Source organism: Ostrea edulis, chromosome 5, assembly GCF_947568905.1.
Source record: "Ostrea edulis chromosome 5, xbOstEdul1.1, whole genome shotgun sequence".
In the NCBI taxonomy this organism is placed as follows: Eukaryota; Metazoa; Mollusca; class Bivalvia; order Ostreida; family Ostreidae; genus Ostrea; species Ostrea edulis.
In genome coordinates, this window is record NC_079168.1 from 9644211 (window position 1) to 9668386 (window position 24176).

General features: G+C 36.1%; 1 protein-coding gene and 1 long non-coding RNA gene across 2 annotated transcripts in view; both read right to left on the bottom strand.

Annotated features, from left to right (window-relative positions):
- LOC125649241 (uncharacterized) overlaps positions 1–24176 on the bottom strand; it is a 63859-nt gene that overhangs the window by 11194 nt on the left and 28489 nt on the right. The window contains exons 6-11 of the mRNA XM_056167191.1: positions 21370–21507; positions 4102–4224; positions 2948–3202; positions 2705–2849; positions 1333–2482; positions 24–1233 (exon numbers count right to left, since the gene is read on the bottom strand). Of these exons, the coding sequence (XP_056023166.1) occupies positions 24–1233; positions 1333–2482; positions 2705–2849; positions 2948–3202; positions 4102–4224; positions 21370–21507 (3021 nt within the window). The remainder of the gene's footprint in view (positions 1–23; positions 1234–1332; positions 2483–2704; positions 2850–2947; positions 3203–4101; positions 4225–21369; positions 21508–24176) is intronic.
- On the bottom strand, positions 7657–14802 carry LOC125649245 (uncharacterized). Its single transcript, XR_008803531.1, has 2 exons — positions 10124–14802; positions 7657–9244 (listed from the first exon to the last, which is right to left on the bottom strand). It is a non-coding gene; the product is annotated as an uncharacterized LOC125649245 (long non-coding RNA).

The following is a 24176-nucleotide window of genomic DNA, read 5'->3' on the forward strand; positions in this document are numbered from 1 at the left end:
TCAAAATCGAATGTGCAACTTACCTATTTTGAATAAAACCGTGGACACCGGCTGACTTTGTTCTTCATCAACAAATGTATCATTATTCCATACAATGAATACGAGCTTTTGGTCAACAATAACCTTGATACTGCCTTTATACAGAGGAGGTGTGTCGTCAATTACCACGGGTCCAATCATAACAGATGTTTCTAAGCCCGCTTTACTTGTTGCTTTTATCATTATGAAGAAAGGGATTCCTGAGTCAAGGGTAGAATGGAATCGTTTATCGCTCTGCATCCGTTTTGTTGGTCTATACGGCAAAATATCTGGGGCTATAAATTGAGATTTAGTCGATGCTAATCCGATCTGCAAATCATGAATTTGCGATTCTGGGTCTGTCACATTCCAAGAGAGAGAAATTGTGTCAGACGGAATATACGTAACTTCATTTTTATGATACGCCTCCACTTTTTGACAAATCGAATCTGCATAAGATGAATCGTTAAATTTCTCTTCATTCAGGTGAAAGAGATTACCCACAAGTGTAAATTCATTGTCAGTACTGTTGCATATATGCGCACAAGCCTTGGTCCAATGCAAGTTAATCGCTGACAAATTTTGAAGTATAAGCCATGCGGAATTATTGTAGCAGCCAACGAATTCTCTTGTTTTGGCTTGTTCTAATACTACGTTGTGTAATTTTGGCGGAGAAACGTCGTATACGATACCATTAGAACACGCTACGTCTGAGGGTTGGAGAGCATAATTGTAAGCAATCACGCTGGTAAAATAGAGGCCTGGGGATGGAATTTTTACTCTGGTATACTCATCAACTGTTTCGTAAATATAGCCTGGCAGCGCATTATGATTTGTATGCAATAACTCTTCTTTTGACAAGCATTTTTCACTGAACCCGATGCGATATTTTTTAATCCCACTCTCGTGATCGATGAAACCGTTCCACCTCAAAAACGTTTCGTTTGTGGATGTATAGTCAACTTCAGAGGACCCTATCTCTCCTTCCATCGCAAACCCAGTTTCAGGAGGAGAATCATCTGCTAGTATTTCCGTCCTAGAAATGCTTACCAGCTTGGCATTGTTCATTACTTTCACCGTGAAGAAATATTCCCTGTTGTGGTGTCCATTCTGTGTATTATTTTTAATCAAGCTATTAAACTTAACTTCATACAAAGAGTTTTCACAAACGCCGACTTTTGGACAGTAACATTGATCTGTATGATTGCACGATTCCTAGGGAAGAATAAATGAAATTAATTGAAAATATAAACAAAATAATATTAAAATTATATTTTTCTTCTACATTTGTATGTACATAAATGTCATACTTACTCCAACCTGAAGACGATTCACAGCAAGGTTACCTATACCTAACTTTTGTCCACCTAAGGATGTACCAAGCATCCATTCAATGGAATAGAGACCGCTGTGTTCATCTAAAGCTTCAAATGAAATCGTCATTTTTGATAGATCAGTAGAGTTATGAACGAACAGCTGACGAACCCCGTCTTTAATCAGATACATGCCATTGATGTCCGGAACACTTGCATCTATATGTATTGCTATTGTTTCTTTCATGGTATTGTTCATTATATCTTCAGGAATAATGGAAACCATATATGTTTCTCCGTCCCTTATATTGTAACGTCTGCAAATCGATTGGTTCATAAAATTTGGAACCGGTTTATTTTCTAATTCAATATCGTTCAACGTCACTGCGTATCGAAAGTCAACGATACCATCCACATTCAGAGTTCCGCTGACAGGAAGTTGACCAGTGTGTTGTTCATAAACTCCGTTGTAAAGATTGTGATAATCAGCCTGGATTTTCCTCAACAAATTGTAGTTAACATTGAAAGAATTATAGTATCGTTTTATCCAGTTAACACAAATGTTCCCATGATTTGTCTGCCACGTGTAGTTAGTAGCTGGATTTCCTGTACTAACTTTAAGTTTTTTTGTAGGATTGATCAGGATTTCTGACGAATTATCGAACAAAACGAACCGTCTTGCTTGTTTGAAATTACCAGCATTGTCAAGAATGCCCAGCGAAACTCCATACAATGCTGGTTGCTTCTCAGGTAATTTGATTGACTGGGTGTCACTAGTAACGTTCAGAGTTAACAAGGAGCTTTCATCCATCGTTAGTGTCGATGCGTCTTTCTCTTTCGTATCATGAATGGTTATTGTATAACTTTTTATTCCAGATGCCTGATCAGGGTTGTGAGGATAGGGGTCAATCCAACCTCGTAGTGTTACACCAATATCGACTGTTTTTGTTAATCGATTTTCAAACAGAATATGTTCATTGTTTCTGCATGAATTGTCTTCTAGACAATGTTTTGGTGCAGAGGAGTCTCGTTTCATACATACTTCATGAGACGATTTTGTAGAACGGTAAATATGTGGGAATGATAATTGTCTTTTGAAATCTGAAGTTTTTAAGTATCCTCCTGCATACGCTATGAACTCCAAACAAAGGCTATCAAATGAATATTAGAAAAAGTGAACTACATTTAGTAGCACTACTGATATGCGGATATGAAAGTTATTTTGAAACCCAACTTCTACGATAAATCATTTTCAAACGATTTCAAGTAAAGTATCAGAAATTTTACAAATGTTGTGAACTGAGTGGTTGTATAACTACTCTGAGTACACAAATGCGTTATGTAATGTACATTTAATTGTATTCTACACTTACTGTTCGCCATCTTGTAAACTCCAGTTGGCCCCTATTGACATTTTGCACGTAATTAAGGTGGAAATAGGGCTTAGGTCTGTATAGTTGTTTAATGTACAACTTTGTGACTGTTTAGGATCCAATGACTCCAGATTTTCTTGATACCCTTGACACAATGACAAATGTATTATTTACAGGATCATCAGATTTCATCCCGATACTTATATATACAGAACAATTATTTTAACATGCAACAATAGTTACCTAAAACATTTCTCTTTGATAGACGTATGGATGAATTGACAATTCCAAATCGATATTCTGCAATGTGCCCTTGCTGAGGAGTTGAAACGTTTACTGTGCTTGAAAATGTAAACTCAAAAGATAATTCAGCTGGCTGAAACTTCATATAATTCGACTTTTCTTGAAAACAATGCCCGATGGTAGTTGAATTTCGGACTTCACCACCGCTGTTTTGCACTCCAAGTCGACATGTATCTAAATCTGGTACAGCTTTTACTATAATGAAATATTGAATGTTAAATTGTAAATAAACAAGCATTCTGAGAGTATTGAATGGTAATAGAGTCCCCTACCGCTCGCAAAAAATACTGGACCACAACAATATTCAAAGTTCATTATGTAGGTTATGGTAAAGGGGGAAATTGGGGAACCAGGATAGGAATGGTTGGAAATCAAGTACTATTCAGGTACAAAGACCAGACCAGGAAAAAAACCAAATTTATAATTAAGTTTAAATCTTTAGCCCAGTAAATGAACTGCGAAATGTAGGTGATCCTGCGAAATGTAGCTATATTGTTGTATTACTATGCTATACGTTTTAATGAGTGTAGTACTCTTATCTACAGACGAAGAAACTTGGATGTAGACTAATAATTCGTGCTATTTTTCTAAGTCCAGGGGCCATAACTAAGTGAAAAATCAACGGACTGAAACCAAATTCGAACTTGATTTGTAACCTGTTATGGCAAAGTAAAATATCTGCAAGCATTACCAAAACAAAACAAAGTCTGGAAAACTGATAATTTATGCTATTTTTCTAAGTCCAAGGGCCATAAATAAGTGAAAAATCAACGCACTGAAACCAAATTCAAACTTGATCTGTAACTTGCTATGGCAAAGCAATGTACCAAATATGAAAAAAAAAATATCTGCAAGAACAGACAAAAAAAGTGCGAATAACTGATCTGACAGACAGACGGACGGAGTGCAAACCTAATGTCCCCTTCGACTTCGTCGGTAGAGACTAATTATGCTTTAATTGTTACGAACAAATTAGTACATGTACTGAAATATTGCCCGATGATGAGTCAACAAAAAGTATTTTGTATTACTTCTTAAATATATGTATCTTGTATATACATTTAAGGAAACATTACACAGTACAAAATACATACAATTACAAACTGTGTGGGAGTCGCTGGATGAACGAGTGAATTCACCACTGCAGACACAGTTCTTGGCGAGATGACCACCACACGTACCCGGCCAACACCAGTTTTGTTTCCATGAACACGTCGCTATTTTAAAAAGACAATTAAAATAGACATCACATCATCTTTTGAGAACAACTGTGCATGATGCCATAACTTTGTATGTACTGATTCAATATTTATCCAATTGGTCCAAATTAACCGTATCCAGTTGAAGAAAAAACATGTCTCAATTCAAATATTGAAAGAGTTTGGCAGGGATTACATTTTTTGGCGGAAGCATTACTTAATCAAAAAGTTATAAATCTGCATGATTGTACAGTTTCTGTTTATCCAACACATCGTCAATTTTTACTTGTATTGCAGTTTTATGATACATTGATTGGTTGATTTGATATTTGTTTGCCGTCCCTCTCGAGAATTTTTCATTCATATGGAGACGTCACCATTGCCGGTGAAGGGCTGCAAAATTTAGGCCCTTTGAGCTGGGAGGAATCTTTATCGTGCCACACATACTGTGGCACGGGGCCTCGATTTTTTTGCGGTCTCATCCGAAGGACCGCCCAATTTAGTCGCCTCTTACAATAAGAAAGTGGTACCGAGGACCTAACCCGGACCTCGACGGGAATTTATGATACAAGTAGTAGAGGAATTAATTAAAATGTTATACTTCATGAATTTGTTTGATATTTTTTTTTCCAAAACAGAACACCGATTCCTTAAAAAGTCTAAATTAATTTACCCAAAATTCTGTATAAAATTGAGTATTTTGGCCATTAATTAAAAAATTTGATTGATAGCTCTCACTTTTTTAGGTCCATTTTAAATGTTAAGTCAAGACTTTGTAATTTATGGGCAAATTTATTATAATGATAAGAAGAAGAAATCTTGAGTAAATTTTACGTTGAAAAGATCAAATACAAGCACTATGTTACCAATTTTTCTTTTTAATTTCATAAGTCTCCTTCAATGTAGAAATAACAAATACACTTCCAAAACAACATTGACACAACAAAAGTCATGTTGGTTTATTGTATATTGTCTAACGTCCCACTTGAAAAAAATTTCATTGATATGGATACGTCACCATTGCCGGTGAAGAGCTGTCAAATCTAGGCCTATGCTCGGCGCTTACGGTCTTTGAGCAGGAAGGGATCTTTATCGTGCCACACCTGCTGTTACACGTGGCCTTGGTTTTGACCGAAGGACCCTTGAAAATCTCTAGAACCGTTTGCTTTTAAAATCCAACGAAATCTGAATAATGTTATGTCAATGAAATGATATATTTTACAATTACCTTTTGCAGGTATATCGTATATACTTTTTATTCCTTATATCTTATATGCATAGAATTACCTTTAATATGTGATTATCTATAATACATATTTCAAAATCTTATTTCTCTATGCATAATCAAATAAGGACCAAAATATGTTTAAATAATCTGCCTGATAGTATTCATAAAAGAGTGTTATTGTATATGTACAGTGGCATGTCTCGTGGGGTAAGGGGTTACAGCGTTTTTTAACAAATATATATCATGCAAATATAAACGCAGCAAAATAGCACAGATCTCATCAACTGCACGTATTTCCAACTGGTTCGAAACTTTCGAATACTATTATTCAAGTATTGATATAGTTCTGGCGCTCCTTAAACACGTTCAAAATTAACAATAAAGTTTAAAGTTTGGTTTTCCTCAAGCACATCGTGTTGAATTCGCTGCTCCAATGAACGCAGATCGCCGTCACAAATTTATAAAACCACAACCTAACTCCAACCCCCACAATTTCTCAGCAAAAGTATTATTAATTTGCTATTTCTATAAAAGCGTGGCATGTAAATTAAAACATATCGATTAAACTTTGCTTTGCTTCATAATGTCTCATCAGATTAAAGACGAAAAGAACAAATATAGTTTATGGAAATCTAAATAGACTCGAACCCACTTTATCCCTCCTCCCTAATGTCGAATACTTTCCGAAGTCCCTGGTAGGCACTGCCGGAGACACCATAGGATAAATTCGTATGAAAATTGAATTACACAATAGGTTTGTATATTCATGTTGCAATATAGAGAATAATAATTACTGTAATGTGTATACATATACTAGGTTTTCACGACATTCTGTTGGCTGTTATTATAACGAGAAGCAGTTCCGTTGTAAGTTCACTTAAATACAACATCCGTTTTTAGACATTTTGTTGAAGCTCTAGCACATTCAAAGCCTAAAACTTTGATATGATCTTATTTTTCTTCCACTTAGAAGGTCCTTGTGATAAACGGAAAATCCATAAAGCTATCAAAAGCAGAGGCGTGCAGATGCAGAACTTCGTTTTTAAAGTAAGGGGGATGGGCAGCCGAAAAAGAAATTGAAACCTACCTTTCTTAATGACCCTGTCACACGACCATCACGACCTCACTACGTTCTAACATTTTTTTAGAACGTGGTGAGATCGTAGTGCGAACGGCATGGATTTGTAATTTTGTCTGTCTTCACGATGTTACTGTGTTCTCACTACGCTCTTATCACGACTCCACTACGATTAAACTACGGTCTTGTTACGATTTCACCACGTTCTCACAACGTTCATTAAGTTCTTACTACGCTCCCACTACGTCCATCACGTTCTAACTACGCTCTCACCACGACTCCCACGACTGCAACACGAGTTTTCTACGCTTCTGCCACGATTGTACCACGATCTTACTACGATTCTACCACGATCTTACTACGGTTATACCACGTTTCCGCGCCGCTGTCGCCACGCTTTGCAGCAGCTGAATCAGATCCAGATTCAGTATAAAAACAGCTCAGAACCTTGTCATCCATTTGTACCAATATTTCCATTGTAAAAGCATGCCGCCAAGGTCGTACCCAGCAAGATCTACGCTGCCTTACGATTCTCCTCCTCCTCCTTCGCCTAAGTAACAATATAGCAGCTTGGTCGTTAAGTGTCATATACTGAATATGCATCAACATCTCCATCAATATTTCTTGATCTGGCCTTTCCATGATTCCAAAGAAGCAATGGTCATATGCAACCTTTGTTCAGTTTTATACCAGTGTATGGGGGAGAATAGCTGCAATAATGTAGCCCTCTCTGATTTTTTTTTTTTTTTTTTTTTTTTTTTTTTTTTTTTAGGGAGAGGGCTACAACTCCTTAGGATCTCCGTAATGGTGCAAATGCGGGAGTGATTCACTCCCGCAACATTTGCGCTCATTCTAAACATTTCCTGACTTTCTTTACGTAAATAAAATGATATTCTATGTTTCTTAGTCAATATATAAATTTACAACCTGCAACTTAAGGTAGCTATTGATAGCTAGCCCAAAAAAAACCGCTCATTGAATTTTTTTCAATTTTATTTATTATAACATTTTGACTTTATCCTAAAACATATCAAAAAATCAACAAAAGTAATCAGGTTAATTTTCGAGGAAAGCGAGATTGAAATCCCCTCTTTTGCAGCCCCAAAAGGCAAAAAATGCCAAAATTGAGCAAATTAACACAAAAGCCAATAAAAATTTTATTGACACCAGAAATATTGTTTGTCATATATAGTTATGTAAATTAAACACAAACAGATAAAAAATCAACATGGATTAGAAATTCAAAATGCATCTAAGGAAAACATTGGCATGATTCGACTTGGCAATTGGCCAAATTTGCCCTAAATATGGCGTTTCTCAAATACTATCAGGCATACATTTTCTGACAACAACAAAATTCTGCTCATAAAATTTCTGATTTTATTTCATTTTTACAATAAGTCAAGTAGTATCTAAAATATTGAATAGAAAAAAATATACCAAATGAGGTTTAATCTGAAACTATGTCAGATTTTGTAACCCTACCCCCTCCCTTCTAGAAATGAATTTTAAGAGATACAGTCAGCAGAGATAAACTATTGACCTTAAGTGATTAAGCATTCCCAAATTACCATATTGAGCATTCAAACTCACAATACTAGAAGTTTCTATGAGCCATTTAAGAATGATATATAGTGTGTGCTATTGCAGTTGACCTTTTCGCACTCACAATGATTGCCTAAATATTTAGTTATTTTTTATACAATTTCTTGTAATAACTGGACCAAATCTATTACCTATACATATTTTTTGATAGAAATTTATAACACTATACAGTATAATACACCAAATATGTTTAAATAACCATTTCATATTTCAATAAATAATTAATATCAATGGAAAGAGACCCATGGACTGCCCATGGATCACTACATGTAAGTCCATCTGAGTCATCTTACCCTCACAGATAGGTGTGTCTTTCATAAGTTTAAGATTTCTAATTGTAGTTTCACATGGAACCAAAAACTCACTATTGGATAACTGAGAATGCATGTACATGTATATTGCATTAACTAACTGAAGTTTTCCCCAGGTGAAGGTCTATGTTCACTGTATGTATAAGGGGGGGGGGGGGTGGTGAATTAGTTCCATTATGAAACTTTTCTAAAAATTTGATATACATTAATGTATCTATGATGTATGTTTCAACTAAATTTTGAATTACAAGGAAAATTCAAACACATTGATTGAAGTTATAAAATTGATATTCTATCATGTGCACATTTTTTACTAATATATCTAAGAAAGAATAATCAACATTGAAATTTCCTTTACATCTATGCAATATTATTGTCTTTCAAAAGGCATGTACTTGTAATATACGAGTACATGATCTTGTTTTCCCTTAAATTCACAATTTAGTTTAAAGTATGTTGTATAACATCCACTGCTCTGAGCTCAAATAAGTGAATTAATGTTTTTCATCCAGTCCCAAATTTTGCAGTAGTTCTTTAATCTTCGGAACTTGATCAAACATTTTTAAGTTTGTGGAGTTGTGGGGGTCCAGGGGATATGTCATCATCACTGTAAATGGAGTACCTGTTCAAAATATAGATAAATATATTTAAATATAGCAAAAAGGATGAATATCTGATATACTCAGAATTGTCTTTACAAATGTTTATCAAAAAAAAAAAAAAATAGTACCTCTCTTGCTGTTATACTTGTTGGCTCGAAATCCACTTCAACCTGCACTGGTCCTATCTAACCTCCCTCGGTCTTCAGGCTGATGCCTAGAAAAAAGATCATCATAATTGATATTTGCACAGTTAGGTCTATATTATACCATTGAGTAATTAGATTGCGTCAGACAATGTGAATTTTAAAACTGTGTCTCAACACATATTCAGTTAAAATTTAAATACTGATGTTTCAAAATTATAAATTGCAATGAGATGACATGTATATATGTTTTCATAAACTGCCATAGACTTATCATATCTGTTTTATTTACAAAATGTGGGTCAAGAGAAGGGCATACGTGTAGTATACATATCTTACTTATACATACAGTGCATACATTTGCCTATGAGAGGGCATATGCAGACTTGTGATTAATTTACATTATTTAAAAAGGTTTTGCCAACCTACATGTTTGTGTGAAACACGAAACTTCAGGTTTGATATATTTCTTAGGTCAATGAAATTTCAAAGTAATAGTATATGTATACTATAGTCTAGGGAATTATAATTCAACACATGCCCCCCCCCCCCCCCTTTCCACTTTTTATCCGGTTCCCTCATACCCCTAGATAGTAGGTCTATACAGATATTTGTTTTTCATTACTTTTATACATGTAGTTCAAGGTATGTTATTTTCGTAACGGTTATTTTCATAACGATATTATTATTTTCTTAATAAAAGAGTTGTGAGAGCCCATGTTTACAAATGTGGTATACATTTACATGACATCCGTTCGTTTACAATCACATGCACAGGTGGGAGTTATATTTTATGCACATATGGAATACATATATACATACAAAATAATACATCTACTGTATGTCGTGTGTTTAAACTTACAGATGTTATTATAAATCGCGTTGTGAAATAGCAGAGGAAATGTGAGTTGAACTTTTGAATACAAATTTATGGCATTTTTTTCACTCACCAAACGAAACTATGATTTCGTTGTCCAAGTTGAATGCATCCACCAACTTCCTCTTCTTGCAAGAAACTTTGTTTAGCCTCTCAATGACTGTATAAACAGTATTTAATCTCTCAGCATGCAGCACTCGGACATTACGATGCATCAATCAACAACTTTGTTTACGTAGCGCATCTATGTACATGGATTGGTGGTTGGTTTAACATTTCGATTAGCAAAAAGTTTCACACAGATGAAACATTTGATCTACCATTATTACAGACATTGACGTATACTTATGTGGTATGTGCATATTTTCTGTAGGCGAGTCAGTCACAGCAACAAAACACTTTCGGAACCCCTTTTTGTTTTTCGACTATTCTATGACGGAGTAAGGAATTCCGGAAAATGAATTCACGTGAAAATACACAATTTTTACTGATCACGTGGTTGCTATCCGTCGCTACCTTAAGATTTGCGAGGCTCTATTCTACCGTTTTCAACAATTTCGATAAATTCCAATTTCTCGATTCATATTTGTGCGCCATGTTTGATGTACTGAAGTTTCAACTTCCGATTGTCAAGTCATTTGCATATGCCATATAAGGTAGTATTTACATCAATGGACAAGTATGGAGGCGAAAGCTATTTCGTCGGTATTGAAAAGGTTTGAATTTAATATCAAGTTAAAAACCGAACAGCAGAGTGTAAATTCTTTTTGCAACAATATGATTTTCCTTTCTTTGTCGAAGTGGCTCGAGTAACTACATTTTCGCGCTGATTGTCAATGTTTAGGTTTTTCATTAGATCCACCTACGAGATCTCGCGATAACAAGCATGGCGAAGCAGACGAAGGATTTTGCATGTTGTACATTGTATTTAATAAAAAACACCTTTATTAGACATGTCCGAGCACAAAGTTGGTACTCCTTTTGGTGTAAACAACATTTGGGACTAATACACAGAGTTTATTATCGGTTATTCATAAAATTATTTTGCACCATTACGGAGATCCTATGGAATTGTAGCCCTATCCCGAAAACGTCAGAATTAAAAAAAAAATTGAATAGGGCTACATTATTGCAGCTAGGGGGAGAACAGAACGTGATTCGGTCGTGGCTTGCGCGCAGTGAAATCGCAGTGAGGACGTATTAAAGACGGGATTAGCTTGTTAGAAACGTACTACAGTCTTCAACAACATAGTATGGACGTGCCGTGATCGTAGCGGAAGCGTGAAGAAAACGTAGTGCAAACGGGATGATCGTAATGAGAACGTAGTGAAAACGGGATGGTCGTATAGAGAGCGTAGTGGAATCGCAGTGGTGTCGTTTTCTTCTGCATCACGATCCCATTACGATGCTACTACGACCATGCCTATCTAAATACGACCTTAGTACGTCCTTGCTACGCTTCCACTACGATCAAATTTGACCACGACCTTACTACGTTTGTTTTGAGCATGTTCAAAGTTGCTCCACGACCATAAAGACCTTACTACGTTCTTACTACGACCTTACTACGACGTACCCGATCGCACTACGATGATCAATTTTTACATGGTCGTAGTGCGAACGTGGCCTAGTATGATGGGGGTATAAAGAATGATGACAAGGAAAAAATTAATTTGTTATTTTTATAAGGTTTCCCCGATCTTCAAACTCCTAAATCGGGGGGTGGTAGTTTTGCGGGTTGGAATTCGAGTTTCTACTTGTCTGTCTCAAAAATCGTTTCTCCTTGAAATGCATTTTTTTGTATCAAGGGGCATTGGGGGTTTGGGCTCATTCTACAGTGAATGGTTTCATTTCAAACTTCTAACCTTACATTCATCTCATTCACTACTACTATCAGAAATAGTGGAAAGCCAGGCAACCAATGTATTTTTATTTGCAAATAAAAATAAGTATTTATCATTGTGAAAACGTTGAGGACACCCCATCCCACCCCTACAGGTTCTACGTACCTGGCGTGTATAAAATTCGGTTAAAACGATTTCCCGGCAGTGATTTAAAGTTGTGCTATTTTTGGTACCTCACTTAGAGGTGATGATATGACGTCTCAATATGAGTGAATAATTCTCAACATGACGTAAAAGGAACACATTGCAGAAGTTTCTTCTAAGAAATGTATATTTGATTTGCCGATTATATTTTATTTACATAATGTTAATTACATGAAATCATTACGCTACATCTGGGTTTGCAGAAAATAACATGATTTTATAGAGTACAGAATGTACCATTGCAAATGTTACATGTACATATTGCGCTCAAAATTATCAACAAAACTTATGCATTACACACATTGAAAGTCAGCTGTGAACGATATTGGGAAAGAAATACATGTACTTATAAACATATGTGTAATGAAGTTTTTTTGGATTTTGTGCAGGCAACAAAAGTAATGATAAATCACAGAATAAACAAAAACATTTATTTAACAAAATCAATAAAGAAAAACACAAAGTAATCAAACTTTATCATGACATAATAAACCACGCAATATTAAGAATGAATTAAGAAATAACTTTCGAATTTAAATACAATTCTTTAGTTAATATATAACAAATGATATTAACCCAAGCTGAACATGTAACTGTTAATACCATATTACAAAATTATTTTTGTTGACAACAGGAAAGGTTCAAACAGTAGTAAATAACTTTTACAATGACAATTTTAATTTTATTTAACAGTTAATAAAAGCCACATCACACTTGGCACAACTGGGCCTCCATACATGTACATAATATACAGCGCTGACAGCTTCGCCTACTGGACAACTACACTGTATCACGCCAAATTCAAAACATATACGTACAGTGGGCCCCAAAAAGTCGCTGAATCCACCACGCTGAACGCCCATGTATACCGCGATCTCACACGTGCTATGACTTGACGGACTATTAAAAACATGCTGAACAGCTCCCTAATGGTGGGAGTACTACATGATATGACCCAGGTATTTAGGACATAGGAGACGGTTTTAAACAATACGTATTCTCTCTATAATTATCAACTTTGTTTCATAGGCTCCTCATAAAAATACTCTTAAAAAGATTAACAACGATATTAGCTCGAAGAAATTGAAGTGCAAAGGTAGTCGAAATAGAAAATCGTTACCCGATTATCGTTCCTGATTTCCTGAATTTGTGACGTCATAAGATACCACACTCAAATTTGCGAATCAAAACAAAAGCACACCCATAGACGATGTATTCGCAACTGGAGGGGTTTTTGAATGGGGAACCATAGTTTGTTATACAAGGATATCACTTTGAACTCATAATTAATGCAAATGCCAGCCACATCTACGATTTTTCATCGGAGGACGAACAATAAGATCGATCAAGATCCTATATATTCCGAATCGGTTGAAACATACCGACTGGTTAATGATAAATGTATGATAATTGCAGAGTACATTCTCTGATGACAATAAGAGAAATATAGTTATTACTTGCGCTATTGCTAACGCCATGCAGACACAGTGACGCAGCATCGTTTTTTCCCCAAGGGGTGGTGGTGGTCAAATTGAAGGTTGACTGACAAAAAATGTGGGCACCCCCTCATCCCCCTTTGGTTTTATGTGCCCAAGTCCCACCCTGACTTGGATATATTTTATAGCCAGATCGAAATTTCTTTTACACACATCGTGAGCGCCGTATTTTCATAGGACAACATTAACAATAACATTTGCGACATTAGGGCCTATATGAAGAATAATGTACCATCACATTAGCCGCTATAAGGGCTCTTTCTTGCGTATAATGGTTGGAACTGGAAGCCAGAGGAAGAACGAATTTTTCGTCTGGACCAGTTATAGACGGAACTGTCAAAAAATCCGAATGTCCTGGCTGTTGTTGTAGGCCATGCGTTATGGACGAGTCACACAGGCAACTTTAGGTAGCCAAAGAATTATGGTGTGCAGTCCAGAAAAACTAATTCAAAGAGAATAAAACTTTCTAAACAATTTTGGAATATGTTGAGTCATCGTGGGGTGTGGGACGATGATCGGTTCATAAGCTGTACATAGCCAGAAAATCTGCACAGTACGCAGGAACTCCCGTCGGAAATTGTATGTTTGGCTGTCATACATCGTCGGATACAAGAAAACTTAGAAAAAAGAATAATCTGCCTAATTTATCAATGGCTAACGTTCTCATTTATACAAAATAAATTTATCGAGCTTTAATCATACCACAGGCACCTGAAGTATGGACATTACTACCCCCCCCCCCCTTTTTGGTGGCAATAATTTCTCTGAAATGTATGAATTCCCAGTCTATCTCACCCCTCTTTCGATTCATGTAATCGTTTCACGCTTTTTGTAAGCTTTAGAGATTGGCCTTCTACCGGTATAATAAAATACACAAGGTAAGAAACAAAAATTTGTAAACAAACAGGGGGTCCTCGTTTCGGGGCACATTTTCCAAGTAATTACAGCGTTACCTAAGGAATTTTGGGGAGTGGCAGGTCGGGGAGATGTCATACTACAAGTCTCTTAAACTCAAAACCCATCTCATCTCTTTTATTTGACACAATCTTGCGTGCATTGATCGGACAGGGCTTCATCTCCTCCAATGGCAGCCAAAAAGGAGGTCACAGAGTACGAATTTGCTGTACGCGCCGTGTGATTGGTTCGCAAAGACATTGCTTAGTCTCGGGATCATCCGAAAGGTATCGGGATTATACGCGGACCAATCACACGAAACGTTATAAATTCGTACTCTGTGACCTCCTTTTGCTTTGAACATTCTTTTTCAAACAGAAAAGAGGGGGGGGGGTCTGATAATGCAACTTTCAACACATAAAGTTAGACCTATTCATCTTCAATTTACTTACTTATGTATTCAGAGAAAATAATTCTGACCAGAAGAGCTTCATATAACTATTTCATAGTCAAATTTCATTTCTTAACAAATCAGATCATGTTTATACTAAATTATGAATATATGTACTGCATGCACCGTCATTATATACAGTCAACGTTTTGCAGGATTTTCTCGTCTTCGCCGTGCTTGCCGTTGGTCTGTAGTCGAAAATAGTTAGAACTGCATCTGATCGAAGATTTAATTTCATAACCCCATTAGTTTTTGCCAAAGTAGAGCACAGGTGCTTGAGGACAGGACCCCCCACCCCACCCCCACCCCCCGATATAGACCCCCGGGCCTTTTCGACTTTTTTTTTCATAAATCATCTTTTTATAACATATTTGTAATCTAACCTATACCATCGATCCGAAAAATTACCTAAAATAAACGTTTTATAAAAATTCGTAACCCACTCTATATATAAAAACAACAAGGTTGCCAACTTCGTCTGTCAACTGAGAGGCACTACCAAGGAATTCTTTTTGAAATGCCCTATAATACTGTACCTACCAGTAAAAACTGTGACATCACGCCGTAGCCCGAATATTTCCCTCACTAAAAATATGTATGTCATTCTAATATAAGTTCGTTCATTGGGTAAAATTATACGATTTTCACCGACAAGTTATCGTTTTTTGAACTGATCAAAGCTTGGTCAACGGAAGTGGAGGCTTTACGTCACCTATCGCAAGAAGGATAACTCCGCTGGTAAACCGAGAAGTTCCGAGTGCCAATGGAAACTATGTAAAGGTAAGAGAATTACGAAATTGCTTATTTTGGCGCATATTTACAAAATCGAAAAACGTCAAATTAAAGAAATGATAATTAAAGCTGACATGAATTAATAAATACGTACACCTTTCTCATCTTATCCGCCATATTTCTTTCAGGTAGCCTAATTTACTCTACCCGTATATACCCCAAATGTGATTGTCACACCTGAGTGATTTTTCTAGGTGGACTCGACCAGTGCACATCTCCGATAGTAATATATAGGGAATGAGAAACAAATAAAATAACATTTTAAAACATTATGCTTTGCTCAAAATTACAAAATATTGATTGTATACTAATGCAACGTTCTGTTAGATAAGTTAGACAAAAATGCAAAAAAAAAAAAAAAAAAAAAAAAAAAAAAGAAGCTTTTCTTGCATACTTGTAAGTGCATGCAAGTATTTGCATTTTCTAATAAAATAAATGCGGATAAATCATTTGCCAATTACATGCTGATAGAATGGAATAGGCGAAGAGCATAAAACATATTTATATCAATTCTTGCAAAATAAAGGTGCATGCCATATGCATAATATGCAATGCACAAGGTATAATCGCCAAAAAAAGTATCAAATACGGGCGTCTATTCAACAGGTATCGGAGATGTGCACTTACCGAAAATATTAGATTCTCTTTATTCTGATAAATCCACGAAACAAAATGATAAACTCCATTTGTATCTCGTTAAAACTTTACAACACGTTCTCATTCCATTATACAGACTGCGACACACTTCACCCGTGCCAAACAGTGTGTCTTCCATCAGGGGATATGTCAGAGTCGAAAATTTTTCCTGTATTGAATGCTTGTCTGGTCGAGGTTTTGCAGTTCATAGAAATGGGGAATCTAATATCTGGTTGGATATATTGCGTGCACAATTCAAAATTTCTCGATGATCATATACAAACTTGGATATACAAATAAGGGAATAATGATCGAAAATATACATCTGTGTGCAAATGCGTGTATTACATTTGCAATCCACAATAAACAGTTCATTACACAAAGACACATATGAAAGGAAATTTATAAACGAAAATATAGTTTTGTTGTCTCTTTTGGAACCACATAATTATTTACGTTCTCTGTATGTCCATATTCATTGAGAGAGAGAGAGAGAGAGAGAGAGAGAGAGAGAGAGAGAGAGAGCGACCGTCCTACTTCGATTTATTATATACCATTTCACACAGAAGGAAAGAAAATTGATCACTTATATAAATGTAAGCTTTCAAGCATTAAAAATTTCCAGCTATTTAAAAATTTGTGATTGACAATATATTGGAAACTTACAGGAGTTGATGCAAATAATTGAATTCATTACAAATTTTTAAAAAAAATATTAGTTTGAACTGTGCATGTAGAAAATACTGACTTTGTATGTTAGAATAACGGGAAAAAAGAAAATTGTCAAAAAAAGTGGGGAAAGCAGACCAGCCTTCCTGCCCACCCCAATCCCCTGTTTTCGTGCCTGAAACAACATATCAATTCGTGTTGAAAGAAAGGTGCATATCTACATTTCATTCAATTCCAAAGGAGCTCGAATTTATGTGTTCCCCTATTAATTATTTTGTATGCAAGATTCGTTCCCAAATTTAGAATCATGCTTTCAGTCAGAGCAGAAATGAATTAATGTTGAAGCATATCTAGTTTGAATGCAAATGTTGGGTTCCTTCTTTTAATTTCATCAGACTCATTAGAAACCCCTCTCCCAAACTATGCAGCTTTGTTTCTATTGATATCTAAATCGGTATATGAATCCGGATATGAATTATATAATGTTTTTTCGTGATCATATAGCTATTGATACTGATAATGTTTATACTCTTGCCTTCTGCATATCCTACTAATGCATTACAGTATATTGACATTGTATCATATCAAATAAAAGTTCAACACGAATTTTACTGATTTATGCATACTAACATCTTATCGAATACATTTGAATTTGAAATTTCTACGTACAGCGGTATGGCCATTGCGCCAGATCTACGAAATGAAAATATTTATGAATAAATTACACTCAAGCCTCAAAGTAATCATTATGGCATGTTACAGAAACGTTAAAACACACAAATGCTATAGTCCTGCAATGCATGCATGCGATTTTTCTGAATGCAAGGTAAAGATAACGAACAGTGATCAATCTCATAACTCCTACAAGCAATACAAAATAGATAGTTGGGCAAACACGTATTTATGTATTCATGTATTTATGTATTCATGAATGAAGTTCCTACGCTTGAAAATATCTTGGTCTTTATGCATTTTGTTTTGTGATTTTGGTTTACCATTCCTTACACTGTGTAAATGAAGGAAAACTTGGTAAGGGTGCAATTCTACATGCACCATACAATTAGTATACATGCATGTGTTGCAAAACAAAATGTACATGTAATAATCAGACATGTATCGTCATTTTTCGGGGGGGGGGGGGGGGGTACAACAGGGGGAAAAATGGAAAATTGGATTCTTCAAAATTTCTTGCCATTCAAAATAATTATTAAAAAAGATGAACGAAAACAGCAATAAAATAAAACAAAACACCCAAACAAACCAAGATGTTTTGTCCGATGTTCAAAGTCCTAATATGGGGTGAAGGGTTAAAGAGTCTTTTACTTTGACTACCTCAATAATTTCCCCCTACACTTCATTTTCTTCAATCGTTGGGGGTCGGATGGGGTGGTTAGAGTCCTCTACTATGGGTGTCTCATATCTTCAGTTTCTTAATTGGTGGTGTGTGTCTTCTACTATTATATCAGAACTTTCAAGCTGGGGTAAGTAGGGGTTGGGGTTGGGTTGTCACTCAATGTATCTTTTATTTGCATTACAAACTAACAAAAAATGGTTATTGTTATTAAAGGTGGGTGACAGACACTCTTGCCCTCTCCCCTTGATGTTTGATAACGACGCATAATATGATAAACTCGATTATTACATTTTGCATTAGTACAATTTGCGTCGAGTTCGACGCAGAATGTAATAACGCAAAATGGCATAGATATATAAGATCTATTGAGCGCCAAATTAGCATAAAATGAAGTAATTGAAAATAGCATTATCTAAAAATATGTTTAATTTTTAATTAATGCGTGCTTTAAATGAATCAAATAAATCTGTATTATCAATTAATGAGAGCAATATTGAGTTACTGTTACTGTTCTCTTTTCATTGAATTAACGATATCATTTGTCTTAATAAGAGCACGATTATTACAAGATCATCGGTTCTCCCTCTCTCTCTCTCTCTCTCTCTCTCTCTCTCTCTCTCTCTCTCATATCCCATACACTTGTACAGTGTTGTATATGCAAATTTATGTACCTAAATGATTTCCTGATTTATAAATCTGCAATACTCTGACCAGTAAATCATATGGTATAAGGATTCATGCAAAATACAGGGTAAATATTATACTCTGATACTTCCCCTGATTGAAGATAGCTGATCGGCACGGGCTAAGTGTGTCGCAGTCTGTACAATGGACAATGTTGTTTACTGTTGGAATGCAAATGGAGTTTATCGTTTTGTTTCATGGATTATGCAAATAAAGGGAGTTTTACTACTACTTAGAGTATTTTCGACAAGTGTACACGTACATCTGTGGTCCTTTACAAATATTACGAGTAGGCCCAGGTAAATAGTCGTCCGCATTCGATGCGTTTTCATGGCGAGCATACATGCCATTTTATAAGTACAGTAGTATTTATGTCTTTGCCTTTTACTTGAAGTAATTGTGAATGGTATAGATTGTATACCCTTTGCTTATTCCATTTTATCAGATAAAAGATGAAATATTTCTCCGCATTTTTGTATAGTTTTGACATATTTACTGCAAATGTACGCACGTTCACGTAAAGAAAAGGCATTCTATATATATTTATCCAAATATATATATTTAGAATGATTTACTACTGTACGATATGTTTATTATAATTTTGAGCACTGCGTGGTGTTCCAAAACGTGATTTCATTTCTTCTTGATGTCCTATAAATTAGTAGTGGAGATGTACGTGTTACCTGTCGAAGCTACCCGCACAGGTAAATCGAAGACACTGATGAGAAGTGAAGCGTAGCAAAGCTCGTCCCCTTATATACCATGCGAACCCCGATACATATACCAATAGAAATTCCAACTAATATGGCGGATTAGCAGAGAAATATGGCGGACATGTAGAATTATACTATATTTATTAATTCATGTCAGCTTTAAAATCGAGCAGCGATGAATTGCAACCAATCTATATCATCTTGGGTGCTGGAAAATTTGGCAGAAGGCAGTCAAAGCGAATATATTGACATTGAGGACATCAAAAACAAATATGAATCAGCGGAGTTATCCTTCTTGCGATAGGTGACGTAAAGCCTCCACTTCCGTTGACCAAGCTTTGATCAGTTCAAAAAACGATAACTTGTCGGTGAAAATCGTATAATTTTACCCAATGAACGAACTTATATTAGAGTGACATACAGATTTTTAGTGAGGGAAATATTCGGGCTACGGCGTGATGTCACCGTTTTTACTGGTAGGTACAGTTTTATAGGGCATTTCAAAAAGAATTCCTTAGTAGTGCCTCTCAGTTGACAGACGAAGTTGGCAACCTTGTTGTTTTTATATATAGAGTGGGTTACGAATTTTTATAAAACGTTTATTTTAGGTAATTTTTCGGATCGGTGGTATAGGTTAGATTACAAATATGTTATAAAAAGATGATTTATGAAAAAAAAGTCGAAAAGGCCCGGGGGTCTATATCGGGGGGGGGGGGGGAGGGGAGGGGGGGGGGTCCTGTCCTCAAGCACCTGTGAAGTAGAGTGTATACAATAACGAAACTGATCCTCATCAACCCCCGTAATCGCGTAAAATGATTGTCAAACAACTTTGAGTTCTGTGTTCTCGGTGTAGATCTTTCTGAACGTTGGATCATTTAGACAAAAGTATATAGAAATACCTGACTTGCTACATTACAGTTGAATGTAAACACATTGAACATTTTGACGACTAAAACCCGCAGTTGTTAACTATAAACAAATACACATTTGCGTCAGGCTGGTATCTTTTGACGTCACCAAGCAAGGGAGAGAAGTCATCTTACTATTTTGATACTTCACACCACAGCAACATTTGACGGTCTGTGGCGTCTGTTACCTTACGATTTTTTCTGAATTACTTCTTTACATATATTAAGTAATTAATTAAAGAAGAACACATTTTCGTGCAAAACATTTTTTTTTTTGAAAATCGTCTCCTATGACCATTAAACCCCTCGCACGGCTGGAGCAATTCAATGCCCACCCAGTGAAATACTAGAGTCCCTGTTTACTCCTTTACCAGGTTAACTTCTGGAATTTGTTATTGAGCTCGCCTGCTGGACAACATGAAAACATGACCGCAGGTTTGACAAACAGCCATGACTCTGTCTGACGAAACCGATTATACTTGAAAAATCGGTTTATTATTTAAACATTTATACAGTTCACCAGTATCACCACTTTTACATAATTTTGAATATTAATGACAATTACGTATATGAATGATAATGAGTGACTATTGACTACTATAGGCTGATATTGGGTGTACATATGTTGTCCAAAATGATTACTGGGATACCTTTTGTTTACTGATAAACCATACCTTCACATTGCTTTTTATTTGGAGACGCATAATATATGGAAGTTTTGGGGTCAGACCCTTCGTCGTTGCACTCGGTACACACATAATTATCTCGAGTGGTACATCGCTGATGATGACAATTAGCTGGCTTTGTACATGCTGAAATTTAGAATTGTGTTGGAATTATCAGTTCTATTGCCTTAACATCAATAAAAACATGTTTGTAAAACAAATATGCCCCCAATTGTGCAAAATTGAAAAGGGTTATACACATGCAGAGAGTTCTCAAAATACTGAACAGACAATATCTTCCTAGGTCCAGACTGGATTGGCCATGTGACCTAAAAATCAATAGGGGTTATCTACTCCTTATGCTATACCAGTGTACCAAGTTTGATGTTAATCAAGCAAATAATTCTTAAACTATAGGAGACAATATATTACTATGTCCAGTTTAACCCTTGACCTTTGGCCAGGTGACTTCAAAATCAATAGGGGACATCTATTCCTTAAGATGTACCAGAGCACCAAGTTTGATGTCTGTCAAGCAAATGGTTTTCCAGAACAGACACTAAATTCCAATGTCCAGTTTGACCCTCGACCATTGAGCAGGTGATCTCAAAATCAAAAGGGGCCATCTTCTCCTGAAGATGTACCAGTGTACCAAGTTTGATGTCTGTCAAGCAAGGGTTCTTAAGATATCGAGTGGACAGTATATTCCAATGTCCAGTTTGAGCCCTGACCTTTGATCATGTGACCTCAAATTCAGTAGGGGTCATCTTCTGAAGATGTACCAGTGTACCAAGTTTGATGTCTGTCAAGCAAAAGGTTCTCTAAACATTGAGCGGACAGTATATTCGTATGTCCAGTTTGACCCTTGACCATGTGACCTCAAAATCAGTAGGGTCACCTGTGTACCAAGTTTGATATCTATTAAGCAAAGGGTTCTCAAGATATTGAGTAGACAGTGCCTTTCTATGTCCAGAGTAGATTGGCCCTTGCCCTTTTGACCTGAAAAACAATCGGGGTCCTCTTCTACTCAACAAACCCACATATGAAATATCATTACGATGAAGTGAATGGTTCTCAAGATATTGAGCAGACAACATTTGGTCTACAGACCGACAGGTGCAAAGCAATATGCCCCTCCTTCTTTAAGGGTGGGGGGGGGGGGGGGCTTAATAAAATCATTATTGTTATCATTAACAAATATTCAAATCTTACCAATTAGAATACAGTAAAATATCTGTATCTCGAATATGGTTTATCTCGAATACCCCGCTTGGGTCGAAGTCGACTAAGTTTACTAATGTCTAGGCTCGATTGGGGTGTAGCTATTGCGTTCTAGTGAAAGAACCTATCACGTAAGAAACAAAAAAGACGGATTTAAAAAATAATAATTTTTAAATGCTAATTAAATAAAATTTCGTGTTTTTTTTCTGTCCTAGTTTTAATGACGAAGCGTGTATTATTAAATGCAATATCGGTATTATAAACATTACCTTCAAGTACACTTCGACAATTTTGTGCGTTTATCTAATCCACATGTTAATGATATAGAGTGTGTCCTTCAAAACACCCTCCCTGGAATCGGGCGTGTTAGTTCATAATTGGCGGTGGATTTAATCCGTAATGTTGGAAGGCTTCACTAATCACCCAAGCTGTTGAACTATTTATGGTGACCTGGGTCTACTCGGAAAAGGCGAACATGGATTAGCGATCATTAATTATAATTGGTGTAGCCGCAGGTGTGAATTTGTGACTTACGACGCCAGGTATGGTAAGCAGAGCGGAAAATTGACTGCACGTCGAGATAAACCAGGTGAATTTAGGGAATTTCAAGGGACCTTGAAAATACTTCGACATAAGCGGGGTATTCGAGATTACCGTGTTCGAAATATCAGAAGTTTTTTAAATCATTTATATAGGGAAAACGACCGGGACCGGCGGTCGACTTCGACTCAAGCGGGGTATTCGAGATAAACCATATTCGAGATACAGATATTTTACTGTATTTTGTGACCAATCAAGTACACCGGTCCTGAATGAAAGGTGAAGATAATAAACAGTGATCAACCTGACAACTCCTATAAGCAATACAAAATAGAGAGTTGGGCAAACACGGATCTTTGGACACACCGGAGGTGGGATCAGGTGCCTTGGAGGAGTAAGCATCCCCTGTCGACCGGTCACACCCCCCGTGAGCCCTATATCTTGATCAGGTAAACGGAGTTATACGTAATCAAAATCAGAGTGCCAAGAACGGCCTAACAATCGGTATTTGACCCAATGATAGGTTGTATTGGCAAACTAGACCGTTATATCGACTATAAAATTTGCGAAATGCAAAAATCTAATGATGAAAAACATTTCAAGCAACTAAATGCTTACAAATGTACTTATGGTTACAAATTTGCAGTTTAATTAATACCTTACATGTAAAATAACTAATATTTTTAATATGTTTTATGACATGATTCACGATGAATATGTATGTCAATGATTTTCAAAGTCACTGTTTCAAAGCATGAAAATTTGTTTTAAATACTAGGACATTTTTATTGATAAAAGGTGAAGATAATGAAGAGTGATCAATCTCATAACTCCGATAAGCAATGCAAAATAGATAGTTGAGCAAACACGGACCCCTGGACACACCAGAGGTGGGATCAGATGTCTAGGAGAAGTAAGCATCCCCTGTTTAGGTAGTACATTTCAACCAGTTCGCTAATTCAAAATATCTAAGGTGTATAAATTAAGAGAAAAACTCTCAAAATTCAAAATGAAATATACTGTACGTTAACAAAAATGTCCAAAAACAACAGTCT